The 20790-nt window shown below is 48.1% G+C and overlaps 1 protein-coding gene across 2 annotated transcripts in view; it reads right to left on the bottom strand.

The window, feature by feature from the left end:
* DNAJC6 (DnaJ heat shock protein family (Hsp40) member C6) overlaps positions 1-20790 on the bottom strand; it is a 41532-nt gene that overhangs the window by 2366 nt on the left and 18376 nt on the right. For both annotated transcript variants that reach the window (XM_058029745.1, XM_058029744.1), the window contains exons 2-18: positions 19755-19905; positions 18974-19023; positions 18735-18883; positions 15261-15383; positions 13164-13297; positions 12004-12198; positions 11133-11250; positions 10276-10355; positions 9911-10104; positions 9733-9813; positions 8681-9127; positions 6738-6890; positions 5904-5972; positions 5144-5278; positions 2571-2828; positions 1962-2107; positions 754-930 (exon numbers count right to left, since the gene is read on the bottom strand). In XM_058029745.1, the coding sequence (XP_057885728.1) occupies positions 754-930; positions 1962-2107; positions 2571-2828; positions 5144-5278; positions 5904-5972; positions 6738-6890; positions 8681-9127; positions 9733-9813; positions 9911-10104; positions 10276-10355; positions 11133-11250; positions 12004-12198; positions 13164-13297; positions 15261-15383; positions 18735-18883; positions 18974-19023; positions 19755-19905 (2660 nt within the window). The remainder of the gene's footprint in view (positions 1-753; positions 931-1961; positions 2108-2570; positions 2829-5143; positions 5279-5903; positions 5973-6737; positions 6891-8680; positions 9128-9732; positions 9814-9910; positions 10105-10275; positions 10356-11132; positions 11251-12003; positions 12199-13163; positions 13298-15260; positions 15384-18734; positions 18884-18973; positions 19024-19754; positions 19906-20790) is intronic.

Here is a 20790-nt window from a genome sequence, read left to right as displayed (position 1 = left end):
CCTTAAGAACTTCTTGGCTTTGCTGCTCCTCAGAGCTGAGAACCCCAGAGCGGGATAAACCACCATAATAAATGTCACCTTCTAAATAATAAATATAACGTTGGCGTTGGGAGAGGATTTTACCTGCATGGAGGGGGAAGAGCTGCCACCTGACACGGTTCCTGGATGAAATCAGAATTCCTGCAAACCTCAGGCAGCCCACATCCTCCCAAGCCTTGGGACCCCCATTCCCTGCCAAGGGGAAGTTTCCTCCTCCCCACGGGGTGTCCCAGATGGAGTTGTTGCTCCCTGGTCAGCAAATGGCAGCAGCCAGGGCACGAGCCATGAGCTGGGCAGCCAAACATCCTGGTGGTTCCATTGCAGGAGTTTGATTTGGAACTGCTGCCCAGCAGCAGAATGGCTGAGAGTCAAAGTGAGGTTGCCAAAAGCTCTGAATTTCTCGAAGCAGCAGGTTCCAGGCATAGCATTGGGGCTGGCAGTGGTTTCACAAAACCCCTGACTGCTTTGGGCAGGGAGGGACCTTAGAGCCTAAATGGTTCCATGGGCAGGGACACCTTCTGCTACCCCAGGTCGCTCCAGCCTGGCCTTGAACACTTCCAGGGATGAGTTGAGAGTTCTCAACTTCCAGAAACTCGCAGAAATCTTGAGCTCCCACTTTCCACAGAGCTGTTTGCAGCAATAAATCAGCAATCCCATGCAACCCTTTATACTCAATTCTGGTTTCCCCCCGAGGTGGAGGCAGCCCAGCCTTACCTTGTCGGGGTGAACAACGAGCACGGCCCGCCTGTACACCTTCTTCACCTGCTCTGGGGTCACCAGGTCTGCCATACTCACAGGCTTCCACTTGGTCTCCCCTGCCCACAGCACCGTGTGCATGGTGGACAGCAGAGCCCTGATGTTCCTCTCCTTGCCCTCGATCCACTCCAGGACCTGCAGAAAAGAGTGCAAGTCCCTATTTATGCCTCACTTTAGATATTCCACCAGGACTAAGTTTCTTCATTTGAATAGCTGTGGCCCTGAGGAGCATCTTAAATTTCTTTCCATGCTTTAGAAACCTTCAGAAAACCTTTAGCTAATTGTCATTAACTTTTATATCACTGTTTTTAAATTATCATTAATTTTATATCAATTGAAAGTTAAGACAGACTTTGAGCAACATCCCTGCTAAAAACACTGACTGAGTAATGCTTGATGGAATAGCCAAAATTAAGTGTTTAATTGTTTGGTTCTTTAGCAAGGTTAATTGCACACCTCAACTAAGCTCAGCTAAGCTAAAATGTAAATGTGAAAACCAAAGCATAAATAGATTTTACAGTTCCAGGCTGAGCTGCCCCAATGAAATAAAAACACATCAGAGCAAAGAGAATTATATTGGGAAGGCCAAATCAGCTGGGAGCATCAGTGACTCAACAGCTTTTGTGGGGATGCAAATGGGAGCTGGGAAAACTCCTGCCCACTCCAAGGCCTGACCTCTGGCCAGCTGTTGTGGCTGATGGTGGTGTTCAGTGTGGCTACTGTCACTTCCCAAGGGTTAAAACCTTTCCACAAGGCTAAAACCAGGACATTTTGAGAGGGTCATTCGGTTTTCTAGAACTTTGCTTGGCTTTTGCTGCAGCTTTTCCTCTCCTTCTGTAATTCCAATTTGTGGTCTCACATTTCACATAGAGAGCAGGACAGACTGAATTCCCTTCCCTTCCATGAGAGATCTGCAGTTTGGCAATTTATTAAGGAGAGATGAGAGAATTCCGAAGCAGGCAGGATTAATGAGGCAGAGGATTAGTTCAATTAGCTGTGCCTGCTAATCAGGGCTGGAGTGCTGTGGAAGGGCAGCAGCCCAGACAGTGACACTGAGCAAGCCATTGGTGGTGTGGTCTGGCTGAGGACAGAAATGTAACCTTGCAATTTTCAATCTGTTGAGGACATTGAATGACTGGGAGGACATCACCAAGAATTTTGCTTACTTTGAGTTTTTCAGGGTCCATCTCCTTTGCCATTTCTTCTTTTCTCATCTCAGCTATTGTTTTGGGACCCTTCTTGTCCTTGTGAGCATTAAAGCCTTGACCAGATAATAAATCTTCAAAATCTGCAGACACCTTTGGCTTGGAATCTTGAAAATGGAGAAGATTTGAAGTTATTATCATAGCATGGGTGCATTTAACCCTGGCTTTCTACATAAGATAATCCTTTGATTAATCACATTAATGATCTCCCAGTGCTAATGACTGTGCAGGCTCTCATGAAAGATGTTGCTTAATGTCACTTTTAAGTTGTTGTTATTATTATTATAGAATCCTAGAATGCTTTATGTTGGAAGGGACCTTGAAGTTTACCTAGTTCCAACCCCCTCCCATGGCAGGGACACCTTCCACTGTCCCAGGTAGCTCCAACCCCCATCCCGCCAGGCTTTGGACACTTCCAGCATTATTTTGGAAGCTCATTTGGAATACAGGACTTCCTAAATAGCACAGTTCAGTCCAGGAGAGGATAAAGCACCAAATAATCCACGTGACAGACTTGCTTAGCCCCAGCCTGCAAACCAAGGGACACCCACAGGTGCCCAAGGCTCTTACCGACATTAGCAGCTCCTTTGCCGCGCTCGCCCTGCGCCCCCGTGGCCGAGAAGCTGACGTTGTAGTTGGGTTTGTTCTGGGGGGAGGCGTGGGGCACACTGGGCTGGCCCTTGGGCTGCGTCCCCTGCCAGCTGTAGCCCGTGCCCTGCTGCCACCCGCTGCCCGCCATGGGCTGTGGCGCTGCTTTCTGTGGGGACGGCGGGAAGGCCCCGGCCATGCCCGTCGGCGTGGTGGGCTTGCTGGCAAACGAGGGGCCACCTGTGGGCAGCAACACAGGGAGAGAGTCACAGTGGGAATAAACCACATTGGAATCAAGGGGCTGCTGGTTATGTCGTGAAAGAAGGGGGAAAGGCGTTTCTGAGCAGTCAAGTTGTGCAGCCAGGTGCAAATGCCCTGTGAAAAATGTGCATTTTATGATTGGCTTTTCGCAACTATTAAAATTAATATTATATGTGTTGTGTTAGAAAGTAATGCTGGATTAATTCTCTTCAGTACTGTGTTAAATGTCGTTTTAGGTTATAACAAAATGTTAAAATAGAAACTGTGCTGTGTAAGATACTTTTTTAAAGAAAGGACCTGCAGCAAGATAGCAGCCACAGGACAGCTGAATCTTTCAGAGAAAGAGAATTTATTGCCCCATTATCAGAAGAAATGAACTTCTTCTGCCTCGAAGGTGCTGTCAGGATTCAGAGGAAGAAGCTGACACTGCCCAGACAGAATCCTGTGTTTGAATGGAATTTATGCACCATGTATGAGGTGTATGAATATGCAACAGGTTATTGCTTTTAATCCTCTGTTAATGTGGGTCCTTTTTCTGGCTTATTTTGCCCAGAAAAAGTACTTGGACATCCATAACTCTTTGTCTCTATTATCTCATATTGTCCTAATCCAAATTGTCCAAATTATTATTACTCTAATTGTATTGTTATTTTTATAACTATTTTATTACTATCAGATTTTTAAAATTTTAAAAACAAGTGATTGGCGTTTTTCACATACCCCACCTTTAGACAATATTGCAAATTAGAGGCAGATCATCTCCACAGGTTTTCTCACAAAGCAGAATTGGTCCGAGCAAAGTCCCCCAAGGTTCTGCTTTCAGCTGTGCCACGAATGTTTGCAGCATGGCTTTAGCCCAGAGATTGCTCTGTGAGCTGTTTCTGGGACAGCTCCTGGCTTTGGGGCTTTGAGGAATGGGAGGTGGCTCAGGGAAGCAGGGAAAGCTGGAGGTGGCCAACAAGGAGCCACAGCTAAAGGAGCCACAGCTCCACGGGGATGGATGGTGGCAGCACAGAGTGACACAGTGATTAAAGCTGGGAGGGACCTTAAAGCTCATCCAGTCCCATCCCACTCTGCACTAGGCCAGGCTGCCCAGAGCCCCATCCAGCCTGGCCTTGAGCACGTGCAGGGGTGAGGGAGCTCTCTGGCAGCCTGTGCCAGTGCCAGCACCAAGCTGGTGCTGTTGGAATCGTGTCTCCTCACGCTGTGCTGATTAAAACCATCCACAGAGATGAGTCCCAGCGCCTCACTGCTTTAGGGGATGCTCCTCTGGCTCTGGTTGTGTTTGTGGGAGGAAACCAGTGTCAATGTTTTATTATTTCACACTGACATCCACACTCAGCTCCCAGCTCAGAAATGTGTCATGGAAACTGGATGAAGAGCTTTTGATTTACTCACGACCAACAAAAATGTGCTTAAACATCCTGGGGATGCCAAGGCATTTGTTTTTAAACCCCACCACTCTCCTCCAGAATGTGTGCTTTAAAAGGACCTCGGTGGCTCTGACATGGGGCTTGGCACGGTTTTTATTTTGCTCCTGCAGAGCAGCCTGAAATCCAGCAGAGGGAACTGGGAAACCGAATTCCAGAGCCGTGCTGGGACTGACGCAAAGGGGAAAACAAACATCACACCGAACCACAAGGCTCCCAAAGAGCTGAGGGCAGCAACAAAGGCAAGGAAAATCTATTTACCACACTCAGACAATGCTGGGCTTTAAGGAAAGCTTCAGTAATTTCTCAGAACTGCCTTTTAAACATTGGAATTGAGGGTTTGCTGATTTTCTCATTACATAAAACAAGGGGAAAAGGCTTTTCTAAGCAGTCAGGCTTTGTAGCCAGGTGAAATACCCCATCTTTAGATAATACTGCAAATTAGAGGCAGAACAATTCCACAGCTTTTCTCACAAAGCAGGAAAACAAGTCAAGTCTAGAAGGAAGCAATTCCTCAAGAACCCCAGCAGCTTTGCAGAGCCAAATTCTCCTCCCAGGCCTGTAGCAGCACTTGAGCACAGAGCATCCCCAGCCAGAGCATGTTTGGACTTATCAGAGGTTGTGCTTTGCAACCCATGCAGCCTGCTGAGCTCCCTGCACGTTGCCAGCACATTTTTTGACCAGGGATCAGGAAAAGCATGGATTTGTGAGAGTTACAGAGAGTCAGGCAGAAGGGAAAGCCTGCCAGCAGCACTGGCATGCAGGTGGGCTGAGAGGCCCCACACATACCAGGCTGCTCAGCCTATTTCTCTAAAAGAATGTTGGTAATTTATTATTTTCCTTTTTTTAATAAGGGATGCAAACCTGCTAAACTTGCTCCAAGACTTCCCAGATCAGCAAATGGATCCAGTGTTTGGGGTTTAGCCTGATGAGTGGGAGTGCTGTGGAGGGATCCTGTAGGACTGGTGGCAGCAGACTTACTTCCCATTCCTAAACCACCTTAAAAAGAAAAGAAAAAATATATAATATATATAAGAGAAAAAAGAACATTTTTCCTTCTGTTTGACATTTTTCCTCCTGTTTGATATGAGTGCAGCTCTTCCCCAGTGCTCAGCCACATATTAGAAGACTGCTATTAAAATTGAGTGTACCATGAGTGTACCATTGTCAGTTCCTCAGCAGCCTCAGACTTGTTGCACTCCCACTCCCAATTAGGAACAGCAGCAGGAATGTTCCCAGACTGTCTGCTCTGCCAGAGGAATTGTGACATGTGCATGCATTTTAACAACTAGAAGCCTTCAGGAAGCAGCTCTTGGAGGCCATGCACACTCTCCCAAGATCAGAAAGAACCAGGCAATCATTTAGTGGCATCCTGGGAATGCACAGCACTGCCCAGGCTTTTTCCATGGCTCTCCATGGGATGAAACAACCTCTGGATACCCTCACCTCACCTGTCCTGCTCTGGGCTCTTGAGGAAACCAACCCAGATTATTTTAAATCTGGAAATCTTTAGAGGGAACCTGTTCTTTGCAGTCACTGGCAGCATTTCCCCTCTGCCTCTCCCCTCTCAGAGCTCCCTAAAGGTGTTTTTTTTGCTAACCACCCTGAATTTTATGGCACGTACCTGCTTTGTTGGGCCAGTCCCAACCACTGGAAACATCTGGTTGGATGGAAACTGTTGGAGTGCCTGAAGCTAAAGAGAATGACTGATATCAGTATCTGAAAGCATTGCAGCAAAACCAGCACAGCCCAGTGCCCACCAGGAGCCACTGGGACCCCACAAAGTCCCAGAACCTCATGTGGGAGGTTCCCCCCATGGCAGGGGGCTGGAACTGGATGGTCTTTAGGATCCCTTTCAGCTTTCCAGGGAGATACTCCCAAGGAGCATTTGTTAGATGATCAGGCACAAATAAATCCATGACTGAATGTGTTTCAGACAGGGTTACACCTGAAATTTTGGGGTGAGAAGGAGGAAATTAGGGAGCTTTTAAACAAATAGAAGAAAACTCCTTCTCTTCAGTCAAATTCAGCTGTAAATTTGGTTAGGGTTACTACTGGAGCTAAAGAAAGCTGGTGCCTGCAACTAAAATCACCAAAGGATGTGTGTTTTCTCTAAACATGGCTGTGTTCAGTGCAATTAATGGTAGTTTGCTTCAAAGGAGACCTCCTAACCACAGGAACATGTGGGCAGACATTCTTCATGGCCTCTTTTTTATTTATATAAATAGCCTATTAATTAAGTCTAAGACCTGAGCAAAACTCAGCTCATCCTACCACACTTCAGATGCTGAATGTACTTTAAGTCCAGAGACAAAAAGCTCTTTCCTGTTTCGTGGGGTTTCTGTGGTTTAGAGTCCTTTTATGGGAATCATCACTTTGTACTTAACGGTTCCATTTGTGTTTCAAAGCAACATTTTACATTTCTTTAAACCCCCTGGAAGAGGCTCCCCTTTCTTACCCATGTGAAAGGGATCGCTGTGCACAGTTGGTGAAGGGCTTCTTGTGGCTTGGAGGAAAGGATCCCCAGGGACAGCTGATGAGCCAAGGAAGGAGCCCAGGAGGTCTGGACCAGTTTGCTTGGGGCTGCTTCCAAAAGGATCAAAGGCAGTGGCTGTGAAAACATATTTGAGGAAAGGAAATCATGAACTTGCAGCAGGAATGTGCTTCAGGGTAAGGGAATGCTGTGGGGAGAGGAAATCTGATACCTGCAGGTAACAAAGAGGGGACAGCCTGGGACTGTGGGGGAGCAACTGGAGAGCATCAATATCCCAAATTAATATCCCTAAAGAGCCCCATAGCCTGGCCATGGCAACAAACTGACCCCATCTCTCATTTCCTAAGAGAGGCTGAATTTAGAGCCAGCAAAGTGAGGGTTAAAGTACTCAGGCACCTCAGGTGGAGTTTTAACTGCCAGGAGAGTGTGGAGGACAGTCTGGAGCTTGGCATTACTGCCCTGGTGCAATTCCTGCCACTCCTGCTTCCTCTCAAGATGATCCCAGGCTGGCAAAGTTATCCATGTTGGGGGTAAAGGGACTTTTAGAAACAGCTTTAGAAAATAATGGATATCTTTCCTGCATCACTTGTTACAAAAATCCAGTTCTTCTCAAACTCCATTTTGATCAATTTGTTCAACCATCTCTCTTCCATGTAAAACCCCAACAAACTGAACCAAAAGAAACTCCTATGAAGTCACTCAGATTCTTGTCAACAAATTTAAGGTTAAAAGTATCCTGAAAGGTACAATCCCTAGAAGCTCTGCATGTGGTGATGATGCTACTCATTACTTATGTTACTCAATCACTACTCTTCACTCATTTCCCAAGCTCTTATCCTTGTTTTCCTGGCTTGGCACAATTGAGTTGTGTGAGTCTGGCTCTGCAGAGCTCACAAATCCCTAAACCTTTTCCTGATCTGTTGCTGCACCTCTTGTGTGATGTGTCTGCAAAACCTGCCCTGGGTGAGAGCCCTCAGACTGAGCCTACAACAAGAGAAACCTTCTACGGGTACAAGTGGCCAATTTCTTCCACTGAAACTTGCTTTCTTCTCTCTCTTTGCACTTGCTCTGCTTTATCCTTCAAAAGATCCCTCTCCCTAATATCCATCCAACCACTCCTGCAGCCTGGCCTTGGAAGAGGCAGAAATTCTCTATTTCCTAGTCCAGGATCCCTCTCACAGCTCCAAACCCCTAAGTTCAAAGAGAAATTCAATTCATGGTGCTGTAGGTCTACCCAAACTCCCAGAGAAGTTTCTGTAAAACTCATGTGCACTATTGGGCCCATAATGAGAGCAAAACTGAGGCTCTGCAGTGGTGGTTGGTGTGAGGAGCCTCCAAACCCCAGCGTGGGCTCCAGTAGGGACTGGTTTGGTGAGGATGGACCAGCCTGGAGCAGAGGAGCTGGTTGGGACCTCTTGGGATCCCCTACATGAAAGGGAGGTAGCCAAGATCCCCCAGAAGGATCCTCCAAGCCCAAGTCCCCCCCCTTGGGAGGGATGCAGCTCATTGCATCATCAATTTCATCTAAAGTTCTGCTCTTCATTACAGCCTCTGCTGGTTTTGTCTTCTAGAGGTAACACCAACAAATAATAATTGTCATTAATATCAAACTGTTTCAAGTTTTTGCTCTGTTTCCTTGATACATGAATGTTTCAAAAGTATTATCTTAACTTCCTCACACACTTATTGCTGATATATTGGTGGTATCATGTAAATTTACTGATTTTTATGACAAGCATTTGTCTTGGTTTGAAAAGACAGGTATCTGCTAAGGAAGGCAGGAGCCTCCCCTAAAGTGGAAAATGTAAATGCCCTCCCTTCAAATTGTTTTAATTCTGATTTTCAAACCAGGACAGCATTGTTTATGGAGTATTGCTATGATATTTTTATAATAAAGCCACCGTTACCTTCTCCCACCCTGGGGGACGGGGACGCCGAAGCTGCCGAGCGCCGCGGGGTCGACTGCACAGATCCAGGTGCCCCCACGTGGAAAACCTCCTCAGCAGCAGCTCCAGCAGCTCCAGCAGGGCTCTGGGAGCTCGGCCCCCCGACCCCAAACAGGTCATTCAGCAGGTCAGAGTTAGAGGGGGCAGCGCTGGGCTGCGAGGGAAAGCTCTTGCTCATGGGGCTGCCATCCAGGCCCAGCAGGTCCACGTCTTCAGGGGGAGGTGCTGCTGGAGGCTCCTGCTGCTTTTTGCTGTGTTTGGGTGTCCCGTGGGGCTTGTCACCGCTGGCATTACTGTGCTGACTGGAAAGGGACAAGAGTTCGTCATCTGACTGTTCGCTTTCCTCATGCACCAACGCTGCTCGATCCTCTGAGGTGGGGTGAGAGCTACTTTTGTCAGATTTCTGATCTAAATGATGATTGAAAATAAAATTAGGCAGCTGTTAGTTTGGTCATCACAAAGGTCCCGTACAAATCAGCTTACAAGCAGAACAGAAGGCTGAGAATAGCACAGCAGCATTTGGCTAAAATCATTTTGCTTTGTAAAATAAAAACTGGTGAATTTCTTCCCCTAAAGGGTTTTGCAGCCCTGGCACAGCTGGGGTCCCCATCCATGGGAGAGTGGCACTTGGGGGCATGGTCAGTGGTGGCCTTGGCAGTGTTGAGGAATGGTTGGACTTGATGACCCTAAAGGTCATTTCCAACCATGATTCCTTTGCCAAAATTAACCTAAATTTTCTCATCAAGGCCTATTTATTTCAAGTTTTGGCATGAAGGAGGCCTCGGGTGAAGGCTCACCCTAGAAGTGTGTCAACAATGGTCCCACAGAGCCCAGTTTGAGGAGGATGCTGTAGGAAGGGAATTCCCACTCCATGGCAACACCAGGCTGTGCCCAGCTCTGTGATCTAATGTTACAGTGGGGTCCCTCAGCCTCCCTGCAGCTCCAGCCAGGGGAACAGGGGTTGTTTGTGTTCTTTGGAGCAGATTTGACTCTGAAGACCAAGCCTTGCCTACCTTGCCAGCTGAGAGAGGAGAAGAATGCACTCTGCCCAACGTTCCTGATGTTATCCTGGGGGGAATCCGTGGCACCTCTGCCTGCAGCACAGAGCACCAGAGAGGTGGAATGAAACAAAACCCAGCTCAGCATGAAGGAATCAATCATGGGAAGGGAACAAATCCCTGCAGCCCTTACCTGCCAAAGCAAGAGTGTCCTGGTGCTCCTGGTGGGAGGAGAAGAGAATGGAGGGATTGATGTCTTTTGTTGTGAAGTTCTCCCATGGGGGAGTTAATTCAGTTTGTCTGTCAGCAGACTGTATTTCTATGTCCAGTATAACATGAAAAAGCTGAGGATATTTGTCTGGAGAGTCACAGGCATCCAGCTCAGGCCTAAAGGGGACAAGAGTGGTCCAGTTGAAAAGGAAAGAATATTTCTGGAAAGCTATAAAAACGCTTTCAGTGCATTCAGGCTTTTCATATTTCATCTGTGACTGTTCTCCCTCAGCCTTCATCAGGCTTTTATGCATCAGGTTTGATTAATGTTCAGCTTCAAACACTCACTTGGTGAATTTGAGAGTGGTTGTTCCCAGGGCTATGAATCCAGTGTGAAATTGAATTTGGAATATTTGTGTGTTGGTCATCTGAAAAGAAAAGAAAAGCAGAGAGAACCAGACTGAACAAGGGCTTAAATACAGGAGTTAGTTAATTCTACCCTAATCTTAACTGCTGCATAACTGAATTCATTCTGCTTGTTCCACAGGCAATATTTCCTTTCTCAATATTCCCAAATATTCCCAATATTTCCATCTGCCTTCAACCCTGCTGCTGCAGCCTCTGTACAGGAGAAAACCTTCAGGAACTGGCCTTCTTTCCCTTTTTCTCTTTATTTCTGGGATCTACTTGTCAGTTTTGCAGTGAAATTAAGCTCTTCCTACAGAATACACTGGAGCAACAGGTTTGTGTCCCAAAAACCATAAAACCATTTCACTTGGAGTAGAGGCCTCAGGGAAACATCATCTACACAGCAGAGGGCACCAAGAATGAGTGGAGAGGAGGAAAATATTCACTGCCCACTCTGCAACTTGAATATTAGTTTGAAATAAATCCTCAAGGAAATAGTGGTTAGGGAAAAGATTCCGTGTTTAGGCAGCTCTTAGTTCCGAGGAGAGGAGAGGAGAGGAGAGGAGAGGAGAGGAGAGGAGAGGAGAGGAGAGGAGAGGAGAGGAGAGGAGAGGAGAGGAGAGGAGAGGAGAGGAGAGGAGAGGAGAGGAGAGGAGAGGAGAGGAGAGGAGAGGAGAGGAGAGGAGAGGAGAGGAGAGGAGAGGAGAGGAGAGGAGAGGAGAGGAGAGGAGAGGAGAGGAGAGGAGAGGAGAGGAGAGGAGAGGAGAGGAGAGGAGAGGAGAGAAAGCAGCTCCTACTTTGGCTTGGAGGCGTCCCCCGATGGTGGATCTCATGTGGTAGACAGAGACAACAACATCTCCATGGACAGTGGCTCCCAGTGGGATCAGCACCTTCCCTTCCTGCACACGGTATTCTCTTGCAGGGGAACAGCAGGAAAGCCAGGGTTAAGCTCCCTCCCACCACATCAAAGCTCTCACCTCCCTCAGGCCAAGCAAGGAGGAGCATTCAATGCTCTGTTTGGTTAGAACAAAAATATCCCACAGGGGGACCCGACAGAGCACTGGATGATCTCTAGCAAGGTATTCCACTTCTTGCCAACCTCAGATCCTGATGTCTGTGGTGATCCCACCCCTGACAACCTCAGATCCTGATGTCTGTGCAGTTGTCCCACCCCTGCCAGGCTCAGATCCTGATGTCTGAGAACCTATCCCAATCCTGCAAACCTCAGATCCTGATGTCTGTGCAGTTATCCCACCCCTGCCACCTCCGATCCTGATGTCTGAGCAGTTGTCCCACCCCTGCCAACTTCAGATCCTGATGTCTGTGCAGTTATTCCAATCCTGCAAATCTCAGATCCTGATGTCTGTGGTGATCCCATTCCTGATAACTTCAGATCCTGATGTCTGTAGTTATCCCACCCCTGCCAGGCTCAGATCCTGATATCTGTGCAGTTATCCCACCCCTGCCAGGCTCAGATCCTGATGTCTGTGCAGTTATCCCGCTCATGCCAACCTCAGTCTCCCCCTGGCCATTTATTTCACCCCAGGCACTAACTCTCAGCGAATATCTCCATTTATCAGCAGCCAGGCAGCGACTGCAGCTCAGCCATCCCCAGCCAGGTGGCAGGGTCTGCATTCACTCCCCAGGGAGGCAGGGCCCAGCACTCACTTCATCCTCTCGTACTCCTGGGAGGTGGTGAGGATCCTGGTCTCCCCGCTCAGGATGTCGCAGAAGGGCCGGCAGCCGTTGCGCTGCTTGTTGAAGCAGGGGACGGGGCTCAGGGTGACTGACTTGATCGTCAGTGGTTTGCAGTGGGGGATGACAGGTTTGTCTGCTATTAGGTCACAAATGTACCCTATGTACCTGCAGGCAGAGAAAACCAGGGCTGAAACCTCCATTTCTTTCATTTCATGCTCCAAATCTGCCTCGAAATCCAGCGGCACTGCTGTTCTTTTGGAGGCTCAGGACTGGAGTCTCCATGAGCTCCAACATCCCTGCAGCTGGCACAGAGCCTGCACTGGCACTGCTGTTTCTCTAAAGATGCAGCTGGCACAGAGCCTGCACTGGCACTGCTGTTTCTGTGAGGATGCAACTGGCACAGAGCCTGCACTGGCACTGCTGTTTCTGCAGGGATGCAGCTGGCACAGAGCCTGCACTGGCAGTGCTGTTTCTGTGAGGATGCAACTGGCACAGAGCCTGCACTGGCAGTGCTGTTTCTCTAAGGATGCAGCTGGCACAGAGCCTGCACTGGCACTGCTGTTTCTGTGAGGATGCAACTGGCACAGAGCCTGCACTGGCACTGCTGTTTCTCTAAGGATGCAGCTGGCACAGAGCCTGCACTGGCACTGCTGTTTCTGCAGGGATGCAGCTGGCACAGAACCTGCACTGGCACTGCTGTTTCTCTAAGGATGCAGCTGGCACAGGAGAGGAATTCTCCAGGGCCCTGTCAACCACAGGTTCAGCATGGGGTTGTTGGGTTGGAAGGACCTTCAGCAGTGAGCAGAGACATCTCAAATAAAGGAATAATTCAGGTTGGGAGATCTGAATGTCACCTGCTCTCTGCTCAGAGCAGGAGCAGCTTCCCAGCTCAGTCTCAGAACTTGGTTTTGTGCTGGGGGTGAGACCCCACCGGGGATCTCCAAGGAAAGAAATCCCAAATCCCACAGCTGCTCTGGGCAAGCTCTCCCAGACCTGCTCCCTGCTCATCTCTGAGGAACACTGTGGGATCTGGACACCTGGCTGAGCCTGGGGGCCAGAGCACACCTGCCAGGCCTTTGGGCAGCTTTGAGCAGGGGGATGGAGCTCAGTGCTGAGCCAGGGTACTGTACCTCCTGTGAGATGGCCACAGTACAATTCCAGGTCTCTTTGTGTTCAGCAGCTGCACAGCAGGGCCAGGATGAGAGAAGAGGTGACAGAAACAGAACATTGCACTGACCAGAACTGCTGAGGCTGCGCGGCCGTCCTGGCAAGGAAAGGGGCAGAGAGGAAAAACTGTGAGTACCAGAAAGATCCTTTAAATTCCAGCTCCCCACTCCTCCTGAAATCACAAAATATGATTTATCCAGAAAAATTAGGATTGAGACCACAAGATGATGAGCAATTTTGAGTTCTGTGTCATTTGTTCAACACCCAGGACTTCAGTGAACAAAGCTGAGATAAAATCCAGGGAGCAGCCAAAGCTGAGGGTGGTTTACACTTGTTTGGAAAGCCCACAAGAACATTTTGGCTGCAAATGTTGGTGTTTCGTGGCTGCTCCCCAGCTGTAATTTTATAATTATTTCAAACACAGGCCTGGAAAGTGACCACAGGGGTCAGAGTGCACCCATCCTGCAGCTGCAGGCAGTCCTCTAACAGAAATTTATCCTGGAAAAGGACAAACAAACAAAAAATCCAGCCCCAGGCTCCCTCACCCAAACACCTCCACAGCTCTGATTGCTCCTGATGGGGTTTTTTAAAGGTGATTGTGGGGGAAAGTTTGCTGAGTCACACTGATAGACCAAAAATGTAGGAAGAGCAGGAGAAAATCAATGCATTCCCAGTGCCCTGGGTTTCTGATATACACCTTGGCTATCCCTAATTGCTCCAAACCCCTTTGAACTCTTCCAGGGATGGGGGATCCACAACTCCTCAAGGTCTCACCACTCTTGCTCCTTGCAATTGTATTTTTCAGGCCCCCTTTAGGCATTCCAGCCATTTTCTGTAGGATTTTCTGTACTGGAGCTGATCCAGACCCCAAGAACCTACTGACATGAACAGGCTGTTTGCTTTTTTTCCAAGTTTAGCCCCTGCCAGTTGTTTCTGGCAAGATCTCTCAGGTTCATATAAACTAAGTGGGTTTCTGCAGCCTTGTTAGAAAGTGTTGGAAAGGACTCCCTGTCCTTTATCACATTATCCTGATATCCATTGCTCAAAGGACAGGAAAGGAATTGGATTTTTGAGTTGGATTTCCAGGATTGGAGACACCAAGTGCATCCTTCTCTGTTTGAAGGGAATTGACGTCCCTGGCTGTGCTGTGAGAGGCAGAAATGCCAGGCTCCCATGGGAGCTCTGTGCAATTTGGGATCAGTCATTTCCTCCACTCCTCCCAGTCTGTGCTGATCAGGGCTGACAGCCTCCTGGTTTAATTTGGGCTCCAGGAGCAAAGCAGAACTCTGCTTTGGGGCATTGCTGTCAACGGGAAAGGTTGCATGGAGTAAATTAGGAGTGATCCAGGATCACACCACCCTCACACAGTGCAGCATTGCCCAGTGCTGAGTAATCCCTCTGGGGGCTTCCTTCAGCCAGGCCTGACCTCTCCTGATGACAGGAGACTTCAACAGTCTCCATTTCACAGCTCCACAGAATCCCCAGCTCTGTGGTTTCTGCCCAGTTTCCATCCCCCTTCAGTCCAAAGGCTGCATTTTCTCCTGTGACTACTTAAAGTGCAAATCACAGAATCACAGAATGGTCTGTGTTGGGAGGAACCTTAAAGCCCATCCAGTGCCACCCCCTGCATTGGGCAGGGACACCTTCCATTGTCCCAGGGGGCTCCCAGCCCCATCCAGCCTGGCCTTGGGCACTGCCAGGGATCCAGGGGCAACCACAGCTGCTCTGGGCACCCTGGCCAAGTCACAGCAACCTGGCAGCTCTTGGGTAAAATTCAAACCTTTCTCCTAGAGAATGATTTTGACCTCTCTTGCTTTGCATTCCTGCTTCTCATTCAGTGATTCTCTTCCAGCTGAGCTTTGGGTGATGATGTCCTTTACTCTGGGTCAATCCCATCCCATCCCATGGATCCCATCCCATGGATCCCATCCCATCCCATCCCATCCCATCCCATCCCATCCCATCCCTCCTGTCCCCATGCCGTCCCCAGGCTGCAGGCACTGCAGGAGCAGTGTGGGCTGGCAGTGCCCAGCTGTGCTGGCTGCTGTGGGTGCACTCACCATGCAGTGGATGACACAGACGTTTTTGGGGTTCTGCTGCAGCCAGTTGTGCATGTTCTTGCAGACAGCGTAGAGGTTGTGCAGGCTGGGCGCCTGCCGGACGGGCCAGCTGCACTCAGACACCTGCAGGGAGGGCAGCAGCACACAAACAGCTCTGTGGGGGCACCAAGCAGGCCCTGCTCTGCTCATTCTCCCTGCCAAGACACCTACTCGTCCTTTACAACCCGGAGTTATGTGCTGCAATCCTACTCCAGCTGTGCCTCCCATGGGTTATGAGGAGGCAGACAAAAAAGCTTTCTCAATGCAATGACATTGGGCTGATGTGTTGCTCCTGACTGCACATTTCTCAAAATTTACATTTCACATCAGATTATCTGGAGGGGCTCTTTTAGAATGCTCCAGTCTCACCTCGATTTCTAAAGCCTTTGTACAACGTGTCCCTGAAAACTGCTCTGATTTGCACAGGGCACTGAGCATCTGTTGTTCTGAATCCTTCTCTGGCACAGGATCTCCAAGCCCTGTGTGACAGATATTAAACTGATGAAAGGGAAAGTTCTGTTCAAAAAAAAAAAAATAAATCCTATCTAAGTATGTTAATGTATGAGCCAGAAAAATGAATGGCTCCTTAGAGCAGAAACCCCACAAATCTTAAAGTCTGTCTGGTTCCTATTCCTCATTGTGCTGCTTCTGAGTCAGTCCTTGCAGTCCCAAGCAGCACATCAAATAGCCCTAAACTGACATCTCCCTTTCATCTGGTTATAATTGAAACATCTCTGTTTTAAAAGGCATTTCTGGCCAGAAGAAATTTAAGGGAGGAATGTCCTGAGGCCTGTCCTCAGCTGAAGAATTGGTTCTCTCTCTCAGCTGACATTTGGCTGCTGCTCAGTGGGAATGGGGAAGGAAGGAGATGATTTGCCCAGATGTTCTGAAACAGCCACATGATCCCCAGAACTGTTTCATCTCTCAGAGGAAGGAAATGCTCCAGGTTTTATAAAACTGGCACTGCAGGTTCTGTCTGACACCTGCACAACATCTTGGAGCAGAAACAGGCACCCAGATTCCAGCCAGAGCCCTGCCAGGCTGTGCTGTGTCCAGCAAGGATCCCAAAGGCTCCCATGGGATGCAGGGCCAGGCCAAGCTGGCCAACTCCATTTTTGTCTTACAGAAAGTTGGATATTTATCTGATTGTCTTTTAGATTTGTGAAAGTTTTGGCCTCCAGAATATCCAGATGTGGCTTTGTGTTGTAGAAATCACTGAACAGATCCAGCAGTGCTCAAAGTTTGGAGAGCAGGGAGTGACCATCCTATTTACCCTCTCACATTCTCCTATCTCCAGAGTTTCTTTCATTCCTTCTGTTGTACATCCTTGATTTTCCCTGTTAGAATTCCTACAGTGACCCTTCCACTGACAGTCCTCAGAGCAGCCCTCCCTGCCAAGCATCTGGAAAAGCCATTATCACTTCTCTAGTAAATAACACACATTTCCCCCCAGTCCATAATTACATATTTACATTGCCTCTAATTACACATCTGCCTGATGGTTCACAATTAGGAAATTAAATGTGTGCTTGGTGTTTCCATCAAACAGAACCTCACCAGCACTCAGCACAGACAACCTTGGGGAAAAGCAGCTGGGATTCTCCAGCTCTGGGAATCAGCACTCAGCACTTGTTTGACTTTAGCAGCAGGGACGTGACCCACGAGGGGCTGTGAGGTTTGGGTTTGGTTCATGCCAGGTTTGAGTTCTGTGGTTTGAAACTCCTCTCCTCTTGGGGACAGCCAGGTCTCTGCTCAGAGTCACACTCTGGGTGGATGGAAGGGATCCTGAAGATCATCTTGTTCACACCCTGCTGCCTCCCACTATCCCAGGGTGCTCCCAGCTCTGTCCTTGGACCCTTCCAGGTTTGGGGAGAACCTTTCCCAGTGGCTCAGCACCCTCCCAGTGCCCTCTCCTCCTCAACAGACTGGGCACCTGGGGCTTGCTGACCCACTCAGGCACAGCTGGGCAGGGAAATGGCCCAGCAGGACAGGAATTCACCTCCCTCCTGTGCCACCACGCAGCACAGGGACCCACTCGGATCTTAGGAGCAGAAAGCTTTAAAGAAAGCAGGGACTGAAAAGCTTTTCCTGTCAAAGAACCAGTGTGTATCTCAGTGCAGCTCAGCTGACATCCTCATCCCAGCAGGAAACTCACTGAGGTTTCACCTCCTTGAGAGCCCTTTAGTGTTTTTTATACAAAGCTCAGCCTGGTAATTATTTCATGTATTGTGTTGTTCACACTTTCTCATGAAAAATACTTGGAATCAGAATTTCCCAGCCCATAAACTGAAACCACAATATTTTATTAAAAGGTAATTTTATTTTCTTCCTATGTGAGTCAAAGTAATGGTTCCAAAGCACCAAGCTGTCCTTTGGGAGTATTATTAAAAGTCTCTTGTTAAAGTGTTGGGCAGGGTGGGAGATAATTCCAGGGATTCAGGAATTATGGCCAGCTCACACAGCAATAGATCTTTAATGCTGGGCTTTCAGAAGTAGATAAATTTTTCTCCGCCCACAAACAGCATCAGTGGTGCACCAAAATCAATCAAGACTGAAGATTCTGAGCTCTTAATATCTCTTAATTAGTCTTCCCTGTTCATTTACTCATGTTTGAAGTCTGGTTACTGATGGCCACAGAGAAATTTGCTTTAAGTGCCAGTGAGTGGTTTCTGGTGATCAGAATTACTGAAGGTAAATTCAGCTACACCTCAAATTAAAACTAAATTAGCCTTAGATTAGATTCATTTACCCTGACTGAGAGTTAAGCCTGCCTTTTGGGTTGAAGGCACCAAAAAGTTAGAAATTTTAAAAAAGCAGAACACAACACCAAAACACAGCACTCCCTCATGGGAGAGGGAAAGAACAGGAAGTTTTCAGAAAGATTAAATCTAATCTTGCATTTCAGCAGCAGTATTTCAGAGATTTCCTCTAAAAGCCATTAATGAAGCAGAGCCTCGCAGTGCTCCCTGATGCTGCTCTGGTTTTAGAGAGGGAAACTGGGCCAGGCCGTGCAGGTGGCTTTTTAAAGTCACAAGAGCCAAAATGCCCCTCAGATCCCCTTTCCATCCCGAGCTTTGCCTGCTTGATTAAAGCCCAACTGCAAGAAAATCATCTCCTTCCTTCTATTGGTAATTTCTTCCAAAGGCTTTTCATTTTATTCTTTCCCTGCAGCAGCTCCAACACTCTGTAGGAACAGAATAAACTCTGGTTTATCTTTATTTCCCTGCAGCCACTCCATGCAATGCCTTTCACTCTCCAGGCTCCTCACATGAGCATTATCCCTGAACTTTCCAGCTCTTTCATCCTAGCTAAAACTCCCAAACTCACCCCAGCAGCTTAAAAACACCTCTAGGTCCTAAATCCCCTCAAACTGTGGGTCCAAGAGGAGCTGCTGTCCCTTTCCCTGGGGAATCTGCCCCCGTGGAAGGCACTCACCCTGTTGTGGAACTTGGCACTGCGATAATATTTGGGTGACAAGTTGAACACGGTGTAGTGGTCGGGGTGCCTGGAGTCCAGGAACGTCCTGACATCCTCAATGTGGTTCCTGAATCCCAGCTCCACACCCTCAGCAGGAAAGGACATCACTGCCAAGGCAAGGAGAGGCCAGCATCATTGGGGTGCCTGCAATTCTGGGCTTTGGAATTCTGGGCATTGTGTTTCTCCATGGTGCTTACCTATGATCCTTGAGGTAATGTAGGAAATATCCAGCTCTCCCTTGGTGTAACTAAGAGACAAAGCAGGGGACAGAATTTAGGCACTTCAGCAGCACGTTAGGAGTGTTTGCCCAGAAAAAAATCTACTTATCACACAAGGAAAATTCATCTTAAAATTAATTCTTGAGATGCAGACAGTGACCCAGCCTCCCCCTCTCCACATGCAATTAACTGGATACAAAACCTGCAAGAAAGGTCCCTTTTCCCTTCTGTCATTAATTTTTAGTGCCAGTTTCCAAGAGAAATCTCCAGCAGTTTGCACTTTGCAGATCCCTCAAACCCTCTTGGGTCTTGCATTAAATTTCCTTAATTTCTTGTAGCCCTTGATTCCATGGAAGGGGTCAACACCAGGAGAGGCCCCAAAGCAAAGTCACCTCAGTCTGTCTTCCATGCCAAGGTGGATTTAGGGATGGGAACATCAGCAAGCACAGCAGAGAGAGACATCAACACCAGTGACAAAATAAATATTCAGGGGGTGTTTCACTGGAAGGATCCCACAGGGAATCCTCCGGGAGCTGGAAACCAGGTGCTCCATTTCACTGGCATTTCCCAGATTTCAGGGTGCTGATGCTCACTATGAGTTCACATGGTTTTACTTTGGTTTTCCTTGAGGCCAAACCCCAATTGTGAGACAGAACCAAAGAAATTTTTGGGGATTTCCCCCTTTCCTCAATCCCTGTGAGCTGAGCTCGTTCAGTGGGAGCAGCAGCTCCTGGTTTTTCCTGCTCCTGGTGCACTGTACCTGGCCACAGACTGCATGACCTTGGAGGAGGTGTCCTTCAGGGTGTCCTTCAGGTTGTCCTTCAGGTTGCTGAAGAGCCTCCCTGCTCCTCCCTTCACCATGTCCAGCAGGCCTCCCCCGTAGCTGGACTCCATGTCTGGTGACGAGGCACCTTCAACACAGCAAAACCAAAACTTACAACAAAACCAAAAATTACAACAGAGCAAAGCCAAAAATTACAGCACAACAAAAACAAAAAATTACAACACAACAAACCCAAAGCCAACGTCACTGGTTTGGAACAAACCCCAGCAATCCCCCTGCTCTGTCCACACCAAGCAGGTCCCCATGAGCTGCTGTGTGTCAGGCATGAGGAAAAGTGGTTTTCCTCCTCCAAGGGATGAGGGATGGCTCCTTCCTGCCTGCTGGGCTCACAGCTCACAGCACTGTGTGCAGGTTGTGTTCAGCCTCAGCACAGGGCAAAAGATCTAAATTGGCCACTTCTCCTCTACATTCTGTTTTAGAACACAAGATGGCTCCTCGAGGCACAGGAATATTTCTTTTGCCAAACTTCCTGTGAGCATGATTTAAAAAATAAATAAATAAAAGAGAGAAAGGAAAAAATCAAAGAAGCTTGTTGGCTTCCAAGCATGGTATCTGTTTGATCTCCCCTCAGAAAGTTTGTTTTCATGTTATTCTGTGCTGGGAGAGCCAGGGCTGGAAGGAGGAGATGTTCAAAAGGGGCTTTTAGTTCTGCAGGTCAGCTTTTAAAGGAAAGCAAGGCAGAAAAGTGGCAGCTTGGAACAGGGAAAAGGGGACAAAGGATCAGAGGTTCAACAGCACTGGGCAAATTCTTACATCTGGAAATGCTGTAGGAGAGCAACAGAAGGCTCTGAGAGAATGGAAAACTTAAAATCTTTAGAAATCAATCTGAAGATTTAGAAAGCGGAGAGGAGAAAGAGAGAGAAGGAGACTTTCACTGTATTTCCAGGAGAAGCAGCAGGAATCAATTCCAGGTTTCCTGTGTCCCCTAAAGCAGAGACTCAGAAAGGATGGC

Source organism: Melospiza georgiana, chromosome 9 (genome assembly GCF_028018845.1).
Source record: "Melospiza georgiana isolate bMelGeo1 chromosome 9, bMelGeo1.pri, whole genome shotgun sequence".
NCBI lineage: Eukaryota > Metazoa > Chordata > Aves > Passeriformes > Passerellidae > Melospiza > Melospiza georgiana.
Note: the sequence above shows the minus strand (reverse complement) of the source record. Positions and strands in the feature narration are given on the sequence as shown.